The sequence below is a fragment of the Dermacentor albipictus genome, chromosome 1, assembly GCF_038994185.2.
Source record: "Dermacentor albipictus isolate Rhodes 1998 colony chromosome 1, USDA_Dalb.pri_finalv2, whole genome shotgun sequence".
Classification (NCBI taxonomy): Eukaryota; Metazoa; Arthropoda; class Arachnida; order Ixodida; family Ixodidae; genus Dermacentor; species Dermacentor albipictus.
The window spans coordinates 449107491-449126507 of NC_091821.1; the positions used below are offsets into that span (position 1 = coordinate 449107491).

The window sequence follows — 19017 nt, forward strand, 5'->3', positions numbered from 1 at the left end:
GTTTTTAAAAGGAGGCACCCGTGAACTTTGAGTTTTGCCTCTACGTTTACAAGACCCAGACCTCCTCCTGCCTTGCCTAAAAATAAATGCTGCGCCTCGTGTGCTCAAACCGTGATTCACAAATAACTGTTTCGCAACACATATGCACTCGATCAACGTGAGCCGGCACACAGAGCTTTACTTGTGCTGCGTAACATACAGCTGTAAAGAACACAGAATTGCACACAATAGCTCTGATCATAAGATGAACAGTTCTCCCATGCCACTGTTGGACTTTTGTCGCGAGGGCGGCAGTTCGATTTGTCTTTAGTCCATTCTGTAAATTATCATTTTCAAAACGCGCGCCGAGGTAGCCGGTGGTTTCATCCGCCCGGTTCACTTCAAGAAAGATTGTTGGATTTAAGTCCCATAAAAATAGCCATGCTCCCTCGGCCTTTTCTCAATTTAGTTTAGCGCCACACAGTTTACAGAAGCCCATACCATGCTACATTCATCGACGGACTTCTTTACAGGCACAGCCAAGCGAAGGTCGTCAGTATAGGCGAGAAGTTTTAGGGAGGAATCTGCCAAACTGAAGCATGTTATTTCCCAGTTTTTCAGAGTTGGCCGGCACCCGGATTTGAAACACAGAATCAAAACAGCTGCCTACATGGGTGATCCTTGCCTGAAAGACCTGCTAAGCTCTATCGTTGGTGCTGCCTGCCCGTTGATTACCAGTCGTGTCTGTAGCAGACGCGTATTTATTTAAGAAGCCGGTCCCCGTTGATGCTGGCCTTAAATAAGGTGAACAGAAGGTCATGTGCTACTTACTCTATCAAAAGCCTTGCTCAGATCTACTTGCAACGCCGCTAATCCATCAATGGAGGTGGCTTCGCATAGTATCCTGCATTGCGTGCACATCATTATTAATGCGACCTTCTTTGATGCCGCATAACTGATGTTTTCTGACGACTGTTCCGAAAGCAAATTCAAGCTGTCTCGCTTTAATTTTAGCTGAAGTTTAGTAATCGGTGGTTGAAAAACTAATCGGGCGTAAATTGGTCGCTGTCGGCACTGCCTTCGATTACTTCTTTGTCACTAAGACAGTAAGTCCTAGTGACATAGAAAGTGGCAGTACTTGTCGCTTCGAAGTGAGAATGATTAAGTCAAAAATTTTGAAGCAGTTAGTTAGTAGTTAGTAGCCATAATGCATGTTCATAGGGTATGGCGTATAATTATACTTCGAAATTAAGGCCAATGAAGGCAAATAAAGTGTAATAAATAAAGTCACAACCACGCATCAAACTACAAACAGGAAGATCAAACAAATTTATTTACTATAAGCATGATTGCCATGGTGGTTGAACGTTCGCAGCGCCAGAGTTCCCTCTAATAACTATTGTTAAAAACTACATGAATCGGTCACTCGATTGCACGAGAGTACGCGCCCTTTTCATGGGGCCTGTATGTATTGAGGTACCACTGTGCTGCGTTGCACCTATCAGGAAAACGGCGGAAAGAGCCAGAAATGCTATTCGCTTTAAAAGAAGTATGCAGTGTTAGGTTGTGCAGGTGTCCCTGGTTGTGCAAGTGTCCTCAAACATATATTTGCACTTCCTAAGAGTTATATCTCCTTATCTGACAACCGCCTTGATAACCACTGTCGCTTCAGCCTATATGGAACTTCGATGTCTAAGCCGTAGCGTAAGGTGAACAGGATACGCCAAACACACACACACTATGGAATATTGACTTTTGATATTAAGAATGCTGTATAAAAACACTGATAAAGTAAGTTTTGCTGTTTACTGGCATCTCTCCGTCGTTACATAAGTGTTTTTGTCCCGAATAAGCAGTTATCAGATGGAAAAATTTCCTTCTTTCATTCTTTAGACACGAAGTTGTCGAAGTTAAAATATATCAAATATATCAAGAGATACTGCGCACTAATATGAATGATATTCTATTGCGTGGTTCTAATTGAAATTATGGTATTTCTGGCTTTTTCTAAGTACCTACGTGTGTTCGTTTATAACATGCATTATTTGAGGTTGTTTTTTTTTCCGGCTCAATAGGGATATATGCGCTAAAAAACAATTCCAAAAGCATTTCGTTTTCTCTTGAAGAGCGTGTACTTTTCTTCTCTTTGGCGTTATGCAATCACTTGAATGGGCGGTAATTCTTTTGCTTCAGGCGACCGCTTGTGGCATGCTTTGATAGGCCAAACCGTAGTATCCCCAGTTTTGCGTTCAAAATTCTGAGCTTATACGGCGCACAGTGCAGCCTTCAGCCATTTAACGAAACGAGTGACTTCAGCATTACTGCTCGTAGGTTAAGTTGCCAGGCAAATATTACCGACATAATCTTGAGGGAGCAAGGTTGCAAGTCGCTGCTGCAAAGATCTTCATGTGGTTGGCTGTGAAACTTGTTGAATACGTGCAGAACATGTGAGCACAAATTGAACTAACGACGCCGCTCAATGAAACCGCTGGAAGCTCGCCTGCTAATGAGGGCGATTCTGCCACGGCGAGGTTAATGCTGGTCGTGCTTTCAGAGAAGACAGGAGACGTTAAATGAAGCCGACTCTCAGATCAGTGTTTGTTTCTTTTATATTGACCCGTTAAATTGTTTTTGCAGCGACAGCGGTTTGAGATATGGAGTTCAAATTTCGCAGCCTAATTCTGTTGCATGCATCGTGGTCATACTTATATGCCCATCATCATGCATATGTTTCAGAAGCAGATGCATATTTTTCTTTTCACGGAATTCATGGTCCGTGAGGTATGAGCTGTCCCGTTGGCGTCGTTATTCTGTTATCCATATGGTCAGTCTATATATAGATGTATTGTGTATCTCTTAAGTGTATGTACAATTTTCTACGTTGTTATTGATTTCTTTCGTTGTTAATTAGTACCGTAATTTATAAACATTGCTTCTTGCCTAATGCAAAGGAAAACTAGCTTCAAAAACAAGCAACCTAGGTCGGGGAACGAGTGGCTCTTTGTATATAGGTGCAAAGTATGGTCATTTGAAGCATGAATAAGCAACTCGCTGTCGAATATATTGACCATCTAAAACAAGTGATAGGTGGTAAATTACCGTATTTACTCGAATATATGTCAACCCCCTATATATCGAACTTGTAGCGGCGCAACTATCGCCTCCAAAGCCGGCGAATAAGACGGCTCAGGTGCACGTAGCACCAGAAGAGAACACGCAGAGGGGCTCGACCCGAGGGGCCGCGATATCGGCCGCTCCAGAGATGCCGCGACACCATGGCTGGTCGGCCTAAATAAACCGAGCCCACGGCGACTGTATACCTCTTCTCACCGCCTCCCACGAATTGGTGAACGGGACGTTATACGAACACGCAACTTTTTGATCTGAATGATCTCATCCATAACTTATAAAAGATCCACCAATAAAAAAAACTATATTTAGAATGTACGTCGACCGATTCCTTAAACAACAGCGAAAGCTCTTTACATGACACGCTTTCATCTACCCTATGCTCGTCTACTAAATCTCGCTAATGGATGTCACACATCCTCGTCAGAAGTGGCAGAGAAGTCAACCTCATCATATATTTCGCAGGCGTACATGCCGCCCAAATCGACGTTGTCCTTGGTGCCATCGAATGTGTTGCAAATGCAGCGTTTTTTAAAGCTTTGCTGCACCAACTCCAGACTAATTTTACGGCGTGCGCCAAGAAGAAACTCCGTCAGCTCGGCACTGTTGCTAGCTTTGTTCACGAATATAGGTCGAGAAGCTTGGGCTCAGAGTATAATAGGTTGACAGCTCACTTCGGGTAACATTAAAAAAAAAAAAGGTTCACCTACATTCGAACAAGTACGGCATGTGTTAGGAACGCTTTGCGATAACGTAGTAGTAAAGGAAACCCATCAAACAATTGACGACCTTGTGGCAGAACAACGGAGCAAATGGGGCAGCAACAAAGACAAGTTTGCCAAGCGGGGGGCAATATTCTCCCTCGCAGGTATGGGCGCGTGCACGCCGTGCGTGGCGTGAGTCTCGCAGTGCGCCCGGGGGAGTGCGTCGGCCTGCTAGGCGCCAACGGGGCCGGCAAGTCCACGACATTTCGAATGCTGGCTGCCGTAACCAGGCCCTCGGAGGGTGACGCCTACATGAGCCAAGCCGTCCTCTCCAGGAATCCACGTCAGGTAAGTAAACGCCCAAGCAAACGGCTATAGGTAATTACAAACCAAAGAGCGGCAGATACGCTTTTGCGTTTCCACAATATTTACGGTTGCGCGTTATTGGAAAGAACGTTTGCCTAATAAAATAACGTATTTCGGCCGATAGTGAACTACTGGTACATTTTCAAAGTGTTCAAATAGATGAAACGAGCCACGTGCATAGGTCTCGTGTATGCTTAGGCCTTTGCCCGTTAGCAAGGAAATTTTTATATCAAAGAGCGTTTTAACTACGCAGCCGAATTTGTACGTCTACAGGTTCCTACAAGCTTGTACCCTCTTTCAACTCATATTTTGCTGGTTAATCGACAAATTTGCCAAGGTGAACGAGGCAGTTGTTGGATAACGACATACCCACTCATAATTGCATTTGATATGCTATTCCAAGGAGATTGTGCTTTCCCCGACGGTCTAGAAAAAAAATCGATAATAGACAGTTTTTGTACTGCGCCATGACGATACGTACGCAGCATGCAAGCGTTTCGCGGAACGTAGGAGCGCGTGTCGCGTTAGGGCTTTTAGTACAGCGAAATGCCTACGCACGTAAGCGGTCGAGCGTTAGACGTCGGGCGCGTCGGTGCGCACTGCCCGCGTCCGCCAGTACGTCGAACCGTCGGTCGAACTAGACGCTTTTGATCTCGCTAACGCGATGTAACGTGTGGGCGCGTTCCCGCTTCGTCGAACTCTATTTAGGCCTTCAAGAGACTCTACCTTTAATACAGATGAAATACACGAATCATATCGAGAAAAATAAAAACCGAGTACTTGATTTCTGAGGCTGGCACGGTCATTTGCGACGACCTGCGCCAAAAGCAGGTCTAGCCTTTCGCCCAAACACCACACACTGAACACTTTCTCAAAAACAAAGTTCCTATTTTTGCTATTCATTCCCACTGTGAAGGATCCGGGAATGGCTTCTGCGCGTTCACTTCACACAGCAAAGCCAAATCGTAGGCCACTGAAAAGTACAGCCTTCCGGTGGTCACCTTTGACGCTTCCATTTTGGAAAACTCGTTTGTCTCGCGCTCTTCCGAACAAACGAGAACCACGAGAGCAGCACGCAAGGCTCCCTACGTAGGCACGCAAGAATCGGATGCGTGCGTATCCAGCGGCCGTGTACGCATCACGTACCGTTCGTGTTGCGTTCTGCACATGCGCACTTTGATGAACCTAGCAATCTTACGTACGCAGCACTTTTACGTATGCTACGTACGTAGTACTAAAACTGTATAATGCCACAAGATAGTCGGGGAAAACGGCGAAAGCAACAGAAAACAAGACGGTATCCTAAGCGCCCCGCGAGATAATAGACAGCTTCAGCATAGCATTTGCAACCGAACGCAAAAGCATTACCTACGTTAAGAAATGGCGTCATCCATACTGCTCATGCTCGGAACGTTGTAGTGTTTCTGTGGTTTACGCGCGCTATGACAACGTAGGTTATTTGGTGAGTTTAAGGTCTGCAATGTTTACGGCCGCTAAGATATAGCGTTGTCGAACATGGCGGCACCCTTGGCTCCCGCTTCAGCGTGATTCTCGTGATGGCTACGCTCTCACTCGCGTTGATCGCCAGTAAGTATTGTAACGAGCTTTCTGTTTCTGTAAACTCACTTGAAAGGTTAGTTATGAGCGCATAGAAAGTCTATTTTCTGACGTCATTCGACGATTCTGTCCCCCGTACGTCTAACGAGACGCGTCCACTGTTACGACTTTGCACCGCTGCACCACGATTACGACTTTGTGGTCCCGTAGCGCTCATCACCCGTTTCGTGACAGAGCGTTGGTAGCGAAGACTCCGAGCCAGGCGTCGATGAGAATAACAAAAGGGACTTTATACACTATATACAGGTCATTATACAGGACATGAACGGGTCGGCACTGGGGCCGAGATCGCACAGCAAACGCGACTGTTCCCGCACGGCGACGTCCGGCGAAAACGCGTGACACATCTCACCCCAGTCGAGAGCGGCACTGTGCTCCCGGTGGCTCGGCGGATCCGGTTTTTCAGGCGGTGCGTCGCGGCTTTTATAATCCCCGAGGAACCATTGTCACTCAAACGGCCCAATACAAAGTCAGCACTCGACGGTCGTCCGAGGGGTCCAACCAGCGACCGCGCTGGCCACCCGGTTCAAAGTTCGCGCGCGCGGTGACCTCCAGGCAAAAGGAGGTGCGGCGCCGGGCTGTCTGGAACTTGTGTGCATGTCTGAACATGCTGCTCACCGATGCTTCTCCGCGGAGCACCGCTGCCTGACGGCTCAGCATCTTGACTTGTGAAGGGAGAATTAGGGCGCTCGCAGGATAGATTCTGCATCTTGCAGATTCGGAATCCGGGCTTGTGGTAATGGCACAACACCACATAGAAACAGCAGGATGGTGGCTAATGGACGACCTTGGCTTGGATACGTTTGGCACGAGGCACCAGGTGACGCCCTGTTTTATGAAGTTTTCTTTACGTTTGTGTTTCCGTAAGGTAAACTAAAAGACTTGAAAGGACACGTACGCTAAGGTACTTATGTTTAGCGTACTTAAGGCGACAAATGCTATTCTAAAGCTGTCTAATCCTGCCGCGCCGAAGTCCTAGCATAAGTTGAAAGGCAGAAACTGATCACGATTGAACAGTAGAGGAGGTAAGACGGCGGACGGCAAGATGAAATTCAAAGCTGATAAGTGCTAGATGCAGGCGACCTTCCAAACGCACGATAATCAGACAGGCGGTCCAAGGAAGGAAATGCAAGTTGCTGCAACAGGTACATCGGAAGCGAGCATTCAAGACAGAAGCACAAAAACTGGCCTAAGAGGGGACACTATAGTACAAAAGATTACTGTATCACAATTTTGATGATTTCAGTGACGAAAGAATGCTATAAAAAGAGTCCTTGAAACAGGCCCGTTTTTAGACATGATTTGCAAACACTTATGTGTCAGCCAGGTACGCAGGGGATTGGGCCATGCCATTTCGTTTAGGCACAGGCGTTTCTCTTTGTAACCAAAACATGAAATAATGCCAAACGTCAAGATCAATCATGCGAAATTTGGGGTCAATTGCGTCGGATATTTTTTCACTGCAGTGGCAATCAGCGATAGGCTACTGCCCGCAGACCGATGGCCTCCTGGACAACCTGACGGCACGGGAGTACCTGCGCCTGATTGCAAGGCTGCGTGGCGTGCCTGAAGGCGAGATATCGCCTCTTTTAGATTACCTTCTCTACACGTTCAGACTGTCAGGCCACGCTGGGCGAAGGTGCGGAACGTACAGGTGAGAAAAAACAAAAAAAACGAGCCATATCTCTCAAGGGTTTGTGGTCACCAGTTGCTTGTCCTAGGATAATTGTATCTCGTTATTCTTGAATCCGTCATTCCACTAGCTTTACACTCTAAAAAACGTTTACACCCTTTGGGGTGTATATCTGCCACAGAAAAATAATCGTCATCTGCCTCGCTTGCGTTTCCTTTCTTGAAACGCCGCGCCCGCTACTTTCACGTCGGCAATGCTATGTCATGCTGAAAACGCGCATGCCGTTCGTTACTGGGAAGTACCGGGCTCACAGCGTTAAAGAAAGGAAATGCGGGCAAGCCAGATGACTTTTCTTGTTCTGTGGCAAGATACGACTCAAAGGGTGTAAACTTTTCTTATGCACTCTTAAAATGGTTGCACCCTTTGGGGTGCATATTTGTCCCACAACAATAATCGTCATCTGCCTTGCTTGCGTTTCCTTTCCTGAAAACTCGGCGCTCGCTACTTTCCTGTCGAGAATGCTGCGTCACACTGATAACGCGCATGCCGTTCGTGACTGGGAAGTACGGGGCTCGCAGCGTTAAAGAAAGGAAACGCGGGCAACACGGATGACGATTATTGTTTTGGGACAAGATACGCCCCAAAGGGTGTACATTTTCTAAGAGTGTAATAAAAGTTTACACTCTCTGAGTCGTATTTTGCAAAACAACAAGATACGTCATCTGTCTTGTCGGCATTTCTTTATTTTTTAACGCTGCTAGCTCGGTACATCCCAGTAACGAACGGAATGTGCGTTATCAGCATGACATAGCATCGCCGACGGGAAAATAGCGGGCGCGGCCTTTTCAAGAAAGGAAACGCAAACAAGGCTGATGACGGTTATTGTTGTGTGGCAGATATACACCCCAAAGGGTGCAAACATTTGTTAGAGTGTATTACTGAGTGCCCTTGAGGAAAAACGTCTAAGCAGAACATAAGCTTTTCTCGTTCTTTTTTAATGTAGCAACATTGTTACTGTATATGGCCAAATATGTCATGAGCACCATTGATGCGAAACCTTAGAACCGGCACTCAGTGATTGCGCCTAGGGGTTCTTCCAATACCCCACTGTCAATTTTGGTCAACACAGTATATGATAGACACTGTATCGTCTAATATTGAGCAAGTTAATTTGATTTGAATAATTTGAGCAAGATGATTTTATGAGTGTTGTTATCATGTGGAACGATGCGTGGTGATCATGTGATGGGTCTCGAGTGTGTGCTGTGTTTAGGAACAAAAATTCAGTTGTCAGTCTGCGCTGGTCTTTCAATTTTTCCACAGTGATGTGGAACCAACTAGGCCGCCTTTCGGTCTTATTGCAACAGAAGCACTTGTCACTTGTCAACAGTCAATACCAGCCAACAGGCCCACGCGCGTTTAAAAACACGTCTGTCGTTCCACAGGAGGCTTAGGAGCTATTCCACACGAGCGGCGTTGACTAGTACTGGTCGCCTGCATGCTCATAACCAAACCTATATAGGAAAGTGGACGGAGAAATAGGAGTCGCCGTGGATCAGCTGGTAGAACACTGCATGCATCGTACACAAAGTCTCGGTTAGACTTTCATTAGAAGGGCAGTTGTATTGCTTGTTGCTTTGATTTCATTCCTATCTATTCGGAAAATTTTTTTGCATCTATAATTGTTTTACTGTTATCAAAAAAGTGTAACATATCTCTGCAAAGTTTTTTAGCAGGAGTACTAGCTGCAGGAGTGAAACAGCAAAGCATAATAGAAAGGATTGTTTTTTAATTACACTCTCAGTGTTATGAGACGAACATTTTACAAAAGAAAAATGGAACGCAAATCGGAATCAAGACAACTTTTCCGTAATTGGGGGAGCAGCTATGCGTGATACCCGTGGTACTCTGGCTACGGCTACGGCTGTCCCTTCTTTCACGTTATAAGGCACCTAAGTACCTGAATGTGCAACCTAGCCGTCGCGCGGTTATGCGGAACTACGCGAGAACAGGGTGTCGTATGTCCAACACCTGCTAAATTGAAAACATAATTGGGCTTGTCATTACAACAGTAAGAAACAGCACGGGGATGGTGTAATATATATATCGATTCTATTCCAGTGCTATTCCTTTTCGAGCTCCATTAGTAGTTGGAGCGGCGCTTCGCCTACGATATCATATATTATGTTCGGCCAGCCACAAACATTGGAGAAGAAGTGTATAGAATCGAGCTAAAGGAATCCGTATGAGAAAGCCCAGAGTTTACGGGGCCTGTGTACCAACTCTAGTATGCTGGCTCAATAGGTCAAGGCTCCCGAAGTCGAGAAGCTCGCTCCACAGTGAACGAGAGTGACACAGGAGACCGAGGGAATTGACATTTTGCAACCATGAAACTATTTTGTTCTGTTAAGTGGTCGTTGAGTTAGACTGACATTACAATACGCAAGAGCACTTGCAAAGTCGCTAAAGCAACCCTGAATGGGACCCGCTGCCTGGAATCCGCATACGAAAGTTATAACTACTGAGTTACCACGGCTGACAAACATAGCAAAATCTAGTTACTCTGTTGAATCCTATAGTACCCTCCCAACTTTTCCAGCGACCAGGCATTTCTAGGGAAAGCTCTTATCTAGTAGCCAGCTGTGCACAGTGTACTTTTGAAAAACTAGGGCACCCTATGCACTTGCATTTTAGCAAAACGAGACAGATAATGTACATAGAGACTTTTGAAAAGGTAGACATAACGGGCGGTTTTCACTAGGAGACAGTGTTTCGTCGTGCGCGTTTCAGATGTTCTTTCATTCGTCCGCTTTGTTCAGTGGCGGCAACCGACGGAAGCTGTCCGTGGCTGCCGCGCTTATCGGCCAGCCACGCGTGGTGTTCCTTGACGAGCCTTCGGCCGGCGTCGATGTCATGGCGCGCAGGGATATCCTGGCAGCGCTGAGGGCCATCAGCGCCACCTGCGGTACAGCGGTCGTCATGACGTCGCACAAGTACGATCGCGTGTTAGGTGTTCATGACGTACCCACTTAAGGCAATTGGTCAGTGTGGCGTAGCTCGGCCTACGGGCAGGTCCTGTATCACGCCGCTCGATAACAAATCTCTCACCTTGAAGCGAAATGTGTTCCGATTGACATTATACTTCACCGGGAAACATAAGGGACACACTTTTGCAGGAATAACAGCTCGGTTATCAGGCCACGCGAAATGAAATATGTGACGCCGAACGACACCTTGCCTAGAGCAGGCGGAAACTACATTTAATGCTGTTATTTTGTGTGGCTAACCATACAGATGGCTTGCATGACAGCATCCTATAGGCGCCATGCTGTTGAACCACCACGGTGAGCAGCTGCGTTCCATGGCGTCTCGCGTGGCTTCAACAATCTTCAACACAGCCTGTAGGGCACGGACCTCTAATAACCTATCCTTCCACCACGGAAAAAGATTACCCGTACCAGTGAAGATGACACCGACATCATTCCACGTGCCATATTGGTCATAGTGACGTCACGCGCAAGTTATATATTCCTCTGCGGCATTAGCACTGTAATAATGATGCTTACGATAACCCGTCTCCTAACACGCAGAAATATTGCTAGGATGGGGGCTTTGGAAAGCCGCTCATTTATTATCCTCTATGTAAAAAGCACAGTACCTCGACGCAAGGAAAGAATGGCACACAACGTTGTGTGTATGCCATCACAGTTTTATTTATTTGTCCTTGTATGAGCTGTACGTAGAAGACTGCACAAATTATGAAAGGCTTCGATTTCGTAAGCTTTCGTAATTAAATCCACTGAAGCGCAATCATTTGTTCAGTTTAAGACGCAGCTTTACAAGCGAAACTGCACATGTCTACCCATATTTCGGTAGAAACGAATGACTACATCCAGAAAATGAAGTCGATGAAATACATTGCTAATAAATGACATAATGCAGAAAGCAGCACGGATGTGCGCTCATACCTCGACGTGCCTTGCGCGTGGCGAATGACCCCAAGTGTCCTCCGTCCTGAAAACTTTCCTTGGAGTAATGAAAACAGGTCATTTTGTGTTTTCAAGAGGCAACAGATGCAGCGGTGCTTGCCAGCATCTCGCGCCCCCTAGACGCCTCATCAGGCTTGCCTTGGCTAAACTTCATAGATAAAAACGTTTCAAGGTAGCGCCATTCTTTTATATCGCAGCCATCCTCCTCATCCTCGTCCTTTCCTGCCATCGTGCACGCGTGATTAAATAAGTGCGGTCACGTGCGATTTCGACGTGATTGCACTTATCTGTAGCTCCCCCAGAATGTGCCAGCGTTTTCTCACGTAGCATGGCTTACGGCAACATACGCATGCATAACAATCTACTGCAAGGAATGCAGTTTTCAAACGAGTGTTGACAATAAATGTAGTATGACGCCAACTAGAAGCTGTTTGTCTTTTGCACTCATATTGAGAAATTCCGAATCTTTGGGAGCCGTAGCTGTGTCCCATGTAGAATTATGATTGTCGAAAAGCGGGAAAGGGGGACCGACGCGTTGCAGCATGAAAGATACACCGTTCTTGACTTTTGAAAAGAAAGATGGTCCTTGTTTCTTTGTTTTAGTATGAACAAGTGATAAGCTCTGTTCGACGTAGGATGGAAGAGTGCGAGGCTGCCTGCGATCGAGTGGGCATCATGGCTGAAGGGCAGTTTCGCTGCCTCGGACCGCTACGCCGTATTATGGAGCGCTACGGCCGTGGTTGCACGCTTGCGTTCACCGTAAACGACGCAGAACGCGGACACAGTGCGCGGATAGACTCAGCCGTGAACGAAATACTGCCGAAGAGCAAGCGCCTGCGTGTATACAAGGTGAGTAGTGTCGCTGTGCCCTTTTGTCGGTTACTATAGCGTAGTTTTCGCTTTTTTTCTATCTGTAGCACATTTTTACGTGAGGTGGTGTCGCTCAGGGCGACTATTAGGAGGTTGCTTTTCTTGCTGATGCTATTGACTGTTTAGGGTGTAGGTACTCGCCGGAGGTACTAGCCATCGTCGTAATGTCAGAACAGCGTAGTTCCTGGTACCACAGTGGTCCCACGTGGCTTTACGCGTGCCGTGAGGCTGGGCCTACAATCTGTTCAGACAGAGAGCAGTATTTAGAAGTCCAGGGGCTCGCGGGAAGCGAGAAATCATGCTGCCATCTTACATTCTGAACATCTTGGAAAGCTCTAATAATGTGAGCTGATTCGAAGCATACTTCAAAAATATAAAACGCCATTTGATCAATGAAACAAAATCCAAGCAAAAAAAAGGACCTACAGGGAAACAAACAGGATGTAAATATTCACCCAAAACTAGAGGCTGCAACGAAAGAGGCAACATTCTAAAGTTATAAACTGGCAGACGACACACTGTGCATTATTTGACTTTTCTAACAATAAATTATTCAGACACAGAGCGGAAGTTACACAGGGTGCCCTCTAGGAAAAGAGATGCGGTGTTCTGCTGATCGAAGTGAAGCGCTTCGAACACGGTCGGCAGCGCATCATCAAGGTATACAACAATATGCAAGAAGGAAAAAAAGGTGTTTTTAAATAGATGAAACATGCACATTCCACTGTTGGACTGCATTGTTTATATACATCTAGTGTTCTCCGTAGTGCCATATTTTGTGACATTGCTCTCTCTTTTTGTGCATGTTTATCCCCTTTGCCCCGTGAAAAGGTGTAGCTGCTGCCACCATAAAGTTGTGAAGCACTCGTCATTATCCGTTTCAATAATAATAATAAAAAAGCGATGGAACAAGGCCGGAATAGGATAGTATTTTTTTCGCTCGATGTTAATTCTCATCATCATCATCATCATCATCATCATCATCAGCCTGGTTACGTCCACTGCAGGGCGAAGGCCTCTCTCATACTTCTCCAAAAACCCCGGTCATGTACTAATTGTGGCCATGTTGTCCCTGCAAACGTCTTAATGTCATCCGCCCACCTAACTTTCTGCCGCCCTCTGCTACGCTTCCCTTCCCTTGGGATCCAGTCCGTAACCCTTAATGACCATCGGTTATCTTCCCTCCTCATTACATGTCCTGCCCATGCCCATTTCTTTTTCTTGATTTCAACTAAGATGTCATTAACTCGCGTTTGTTCCCTCACCCAATCTGCTCTTTTCTTATCCCTTAACGTTACACCTATCATTCTTCTTTCCATAGCTTGTTGCGTCGTCCTCAATTTGAGTAGAACCCTTTTCGTAAGCCTCCAGGTTTCTTCCCCGTAGGTGAGTACTGGTAAGACACAGCTGTTATATACTTTTCTCTTGAGGGATAATGGCAACCTGCTGTTCATGATCTGAGAATGGCTGCCAAACGCACCCCAGCCCATTCTTATTCTTCTGATTATTTCCTTCTCATGATCCGGATCCGCCGTCACAACCTGCCCTAAGTAGATGAATTCCCTTACCACATCCAGTGCCTCGCTACCTATTGTAAATTGCTGTTCCCTTCCGAGACTGTTAAACATTACTTTAGTTTTCTGCAGATTAATTTTCAGACCCACTCTCCTGCTTTGCCTCTCCAGGTCAGTGAGCATTCATTGCAGTTGTCCCCTAAGTTACCAAGCAAGGCAATATCATCAGCGAATCGCAAGTTACTAAGGTATTCTCCATCAATTTTATCCCCAATTCTTCCCAATCCAGGTCTCTGAATACCTCCTGTAAACACGCTGTGAAGAGCATTGGAGATATCGTATCTCCCTGCCCGACTGCTTTCTTTATGGAGGACTACGGTGGCTATGGAGCCGCTATAGATATTTTTCAGTATTTTTACATATGGCTCGTCTACACCCTGATTCCGTAATGCCTCCATGACTGCTGAGGTTTCGACAGAATCAAATGCTTTCTCGAGATAAATGAAAGCTACATATAAGGGTTCGTTATATTCCACACATTTCTCATATCATCACCTGATTACTAGTGTGAATATGGTCTATTGTTGAGTAGCCTTTACGGAATCCTGCCTGGTACTTTGCTTGACAGAAGTCTAAGGTGTTCCTGATTCTATTTGCGATTACCTTAGTAAATAGTTTGTAGGCAACTGAAGGTAAGCTGATCCGTCTATAATTTTTCAAGTCTTTGGCGTCCCATTTCTTATGGATTAGGATTATGTTAGCGTTCTTCCACGATTCCGGTACGTTCGAGGTCATGAGGCATTGCTTATACGGGGTGGCCAGTTTCTGTAGAACAATCGGCCCACCATCCTTCAACAAACCTGCTGTTACCTGATCCTCCCCAGCTGCCTTCCCCATTTGCATATCTCCCAAAGCTTTCTTCACTTCTTCCGGCGTTATTTGTGGGATTTCGAATTCCTCTAGACTATTTTCTCTTCCATTATCGTCGTAGGTGCCACTGGTACTGTATAAATCTCTATAGAACTCTTCAGCCACTTGAACTATCTCATCCATATTAGTAATGATATTGCCGGCTTTGTCTCTTAACCCATACATCTCATTCTTTCCAAGTCTATTTTATTTCTAGACTCGCCGTTCGGGCTCCTCCACGTCCATTTTCGGCTATCCCGCTTGCGGAAGAAGGTATTCATTATCCGCATATTATTCTGTTCTGCAAACTCTACTAATAACTCTCCCCTGCTATTCCTAGCACCTATGCCATATTCCCCCACTGCCTTGTCTCCAGCCTGCTTCTTGCCCAGCTTGGCATTAAAGTCGCCAATTAGTATAGTGTATTTTGTTTTCACTCTACCCATCGCCGATTCCACGTTTTCATAGAAGCTTTCGACTTCCTGGTCATCATGACTGGATGTAGGGGCGTGGACCTGTACAACCTTCATTTTGTACCTCTTGTTAAGTTCCACAAGACCTGCCACCCTCTCGTTAATGCTATAGAATTCCTGTATGTTACCAGCTATATTCTTATTAATCAGGAATCCGACTCCTAGTTCTCGTCTCTCCGCTGAGCCCCGGTATCACAGGACGTGCCCGCTTTTTAACATTGTATATGCTGCTTTTGGCCTCCTAACTTCACTGAGCCCTATTATATCCCATTTACTGCCCTCTAATTCCTCCAATAGCACTGCTAGACTCGCCTCACTAGATTACGGTCTAGCGTTAAACGTTGCCAGGTTCATATTCCAATGGCGGCCTGTTCGGAGCCAGAGATTCTTAGCACCCTCTGCTGTGTCGCAGGTCTGACCACCTCCATGGTCAGTTGCTTCGCAGCTGCTGGGGACTGAGGGCCGGGGTTTGATTGTTGTGTTCATATAGGAGGTTGTGGCCAAGTACTGCACCAGGGTGGCCAATACTGCTCTGGTGAGGGAATGCATTACCGGTTCTGGTCACCGGGATCAGGCCAAACTCCAGGCCTGTTTATGCAATTTTATCAACGCGCGGATTTAAAAAAAAAAAATCCGGTGGAAAATTGCCGGCACCGGGATTCAAACCACGGACCTCTTTGCACGTGAGGCGGGTGTTCTACCTCTATGCCACCGCTGCAAGTCCTGCCACCCTCTTATCATCCTTGTATTTTTCTTATCAATTCTATTTTATTACCAATTCTATTAATTAATAATTCTTATCATCGACAATTTAAAGCCGACTGATCCTGCTGATAACGCAGGTAGAGCACAGTGTTGGCAACTGAAGTAGTGCGAAAAGGAGAATGATTTTTATAACGTGCCTGCGTTATTCCGGTCAAAACTCAAGATGAAGGAATGGTGGCTTGTGCATCTGTCCTTGGAAGACGGAATAGCTAGGTGTGGCAGCTCTGCAAGGATTACCTTTCGTACTGAACACGACGGCTCAGCTGCAACGTTGTTTCACTCCAAAGTCGGTCATAGTGGGTTCGACTATGTTATAGAAATATATGAATTTATTATATTGTCACGTGTAGCTACGGTCAACGGTGTAGTTACGGCGGCTGTTCCGTAGCAATATATTATTGGAATCATATATATATATATATATATATATATATATATATATATATATATATGAATGTATTATATGTTATATGAATATATGTTAAAGAAGCAAAAATGGTAAAAATCACTAGGGCCCCATCTCCATCCCTCTCCCCTAATAAGGCGCTACTATTTCACTCTCTCTCTCTCTACAGTTCAACATATCGCTAAGCTAATGAAATGACAATGTGTGGCCTTCACAATAATTAATAAATTGTGTGGTACAACGCTCCGAAATCGTGCTGAACTGTCACTGTTCTTTGAATAAAGCGAAGAAAATTTATTGCCGAACTCTATTAGTATGGGTATCATGGCTCGCGTAGTGACATATGTAGATCTTAAAAGGAAGCCCTGCGTTTGCTCTCCATTCAAAGATAAGGGTTTGTAGTATGCACAGAAATGAGGCACACCGCATTGCGGAATAGTCGGAAATATGTTTGAGCAAGTGGTGTTCCCAAAGAGTACCCAAATCACGGTATACAAGAACATTCAACGCCCCATCGGAATTAGCCAAGCCGCCAGCAATATACGAGCCAGTGACCTCTCATACTGAAGAGCATAACGCCCTATCCACTGAGTCACCACGGCGGGTCGCGTGATCTGTTGTTTTCCGTTTTACGTAACACATTGCTTGCTTCACTAATAATGGAGTGTGAGGCAGTTTACAAGGACTTCAGTGACTTCTCCTGTCATATATTCGCTCTTCTCATGGCTAAGTAGCCGATATGCGCGGTGAACATGTTTATCTGCTATATTTAATAACAATTAAGATGCCTACACGTGTTGGTGACAAAGTAGCAATGAGGTATGATTCAATAAAAAACATCACTGATATAAAGTATGGTTCCATACTCACAGCACCATTGTGTTTATATACTCCTTTCCGCAGGGAAGGCACGAATACCAGTTGGACAAAAGTCTCTCGTGGGGAACCATCTACACCAAGATTGAGGAACTGAAGGTCGCTTTACAACTTGACGATATCTGGCTCTCACCGACGACTCTAGAAGACGTATTCACGGAGTTTGCGACCGTAGGCAAAGGCAGCGCATGAATGCGAACCATTATGCTATGCAATGGGCACTTTCATATATAGTACGCCATGTCATAGACTAATGTAATCGAACAAGTCTGCTCTTTCTCGATATAATGTAGGTGCTTTTAGGGGTGTGATACTGCACTAATAATTGCTGTTGAATTTGCATTGGATTGCGTTTGTTTTACCTCTTAAGGTGGTGCTTGCTGCGATACGTTGCTACTTTTTAAGAAATACAGAGGATGTGGAGCTGGATGTATGTGGCTGCTCCAGATGAAGATGGGAGCATGCGCCATTTGGAAGTAGCGAATGTGAAGCCGATACATGTGGGACAGGGCACTCGGTTCTGACGGCAAACTTAAATGTGGACTGAGATGACATTTTTCACTATTCATTACTCGCAATAAATGAAAGTCCTACATCTCTAAACCATGAAGAGAATAGCGAGAAGGCTCATATCGACGTTGTTCATTTAATGTATTAGCCTTTCTACAGCCAGTTCCAGTTCCGTATGCAGGAAAATGCTGTATCGGGACGTCACGACACAGTATATAGGCGCAGTACATCGCGTGATTGTTAAACTGCCTGTGGCTCACTCGGTCCGCTATGCTGTACAACGGCCCTAACAAAAAGCAGCAGCATACGAGGTGATTGAGTGAGCCCGAGCGAGTTCGCAATGTCTTGTTCCCACTTGTCCACATATACCAATTTAATAAAAGACTAAAATAATAAATTATATACGGTGCTCTGAGGCTTGTAAAATTTTTTTTTAATAGCGATTAGATGTCTCGGACCTTGACTTAACGCAAAATATGAATAATACAAAATATGACGTCAGTACCCCCTTCAACTCTACCATGTTGTTCGAACGCAGTGAACAATGCGCACTCGTGGACCAAGTGTCGCCGTAGTACAGTATACGACAGTATACGCGCGAGGGTTGCAATGTGGGCTTGTTGGTAATGCATCTTCAAGGGGAGTGCGGTAGCGCGATTCAAAGACGGGACAAAGGAAGACACATAGGGACACACACAGCGCTGTGTGTGTCCCTATGTGTCTTCTTTTATCCCGTTTTTTTAATCGTGCTACCGTACTCCCCTTGGAGTATACGCACGTATCGAAAAGAAATACGCTTCCACAAGAAATGTTCAGTAAAGTAGTAAACGAATCACCGTGATTGGTTAAAGCTACTACTAAATAATAACGCAGTAATCTATAATACATTTTGAGCAGATCCATGAAAGAACTCGCTTGTTATAGGTTTTCATTATTTTCGCAAAGTAAACCGTTGGACATCTATCTGTGAAATTCGTGACTCGCTTATCGAAAGAATAAAGTCTTCAGGCTAAGTATTGCGTTTTACTCTCCATTAACATATATAATATGCGCAGAAATTTAGTCGTTAAGCAATTGTTCAACCAACTTTTCGATTAAAATTTGTTTCGTTTCAATAGGCGATATTCTATTGTAGTGGTTCCGTGCTTTCTATTGATTTATTGTAAATAATTTATGACGTTTCACATGCCAAATCTGTGAGTCGTGCCCTAGCGAGGGACTGCAGATCAATTATGACCTCCTTGGTTTCCCTAAAGTGCACCCAATTTATAGTACTG

At 45.3% G+C, this 19017-nt stretch overlaps 1 protein-coding gene and 1 long non-coding RNA gene across 7 annotated transcripts in view; one reads left to right on the top strand and one right to left on the bottom strand.

The window, feature by feature from the left end:
• The window catches only part of LOC139054757 (phospholipid-transporting ATPase ABCA3-like), an 89241-nt gene extending 71669 nt beyond the window's left edge, over window positions 1-17572 (top strand). For 4 of the 5 annotated variants that reach the window (XM_070532343.1, XM_070532344.1, XM_070532346.1 and 1 more), the window contains exons 25-29: window positions 3977-4160; window positions 7262-7449; window positions 10248-10421; window positions 12053-12266; window positions 17258-17572. In XM_070532343.1, the coding sequence (XP_070388444.1) occupies window positions 3977-4160; window positions 7262-7449; window positions 10248-10421; window positions 12053-12266; window positions 17258-17422 (925 nt within the window). In that variant the 3' untranslated portion in view covers window positions 17423-17572. The remainder of the gene's footprint in view (window positions 1-3976; window positions 4161-7261; window positions 7450-10247; window positions 10422-12052; window positions 12267-17257) is intronic. The other variant, XM_070532347.1, reaches the window with a different exon arrangement.
• The window catches only part of LOC139054758 (uncharacterized), a 129360-nt gene that overhangs the window by 23603 nt on the left and 86740 nt on the right, over window positions 1-19017 (bottom strand). Inside the window, exon 1 of one of the 2 annotated variants that reach the window (XR_011511492.1) lies at window positions 11397-11550. The exons of the other annotated variant lie outside the window; for it this stretch is intronic. This is a non-coding gene — a long non-coding RNA (uncharacterized lncRNA). Of the gene's footprint in view, window positions 1-11396; window positions 11551-19017 lie in introns of those variants that run through there. 2 annotated transcript variants of the gene reach the window in all.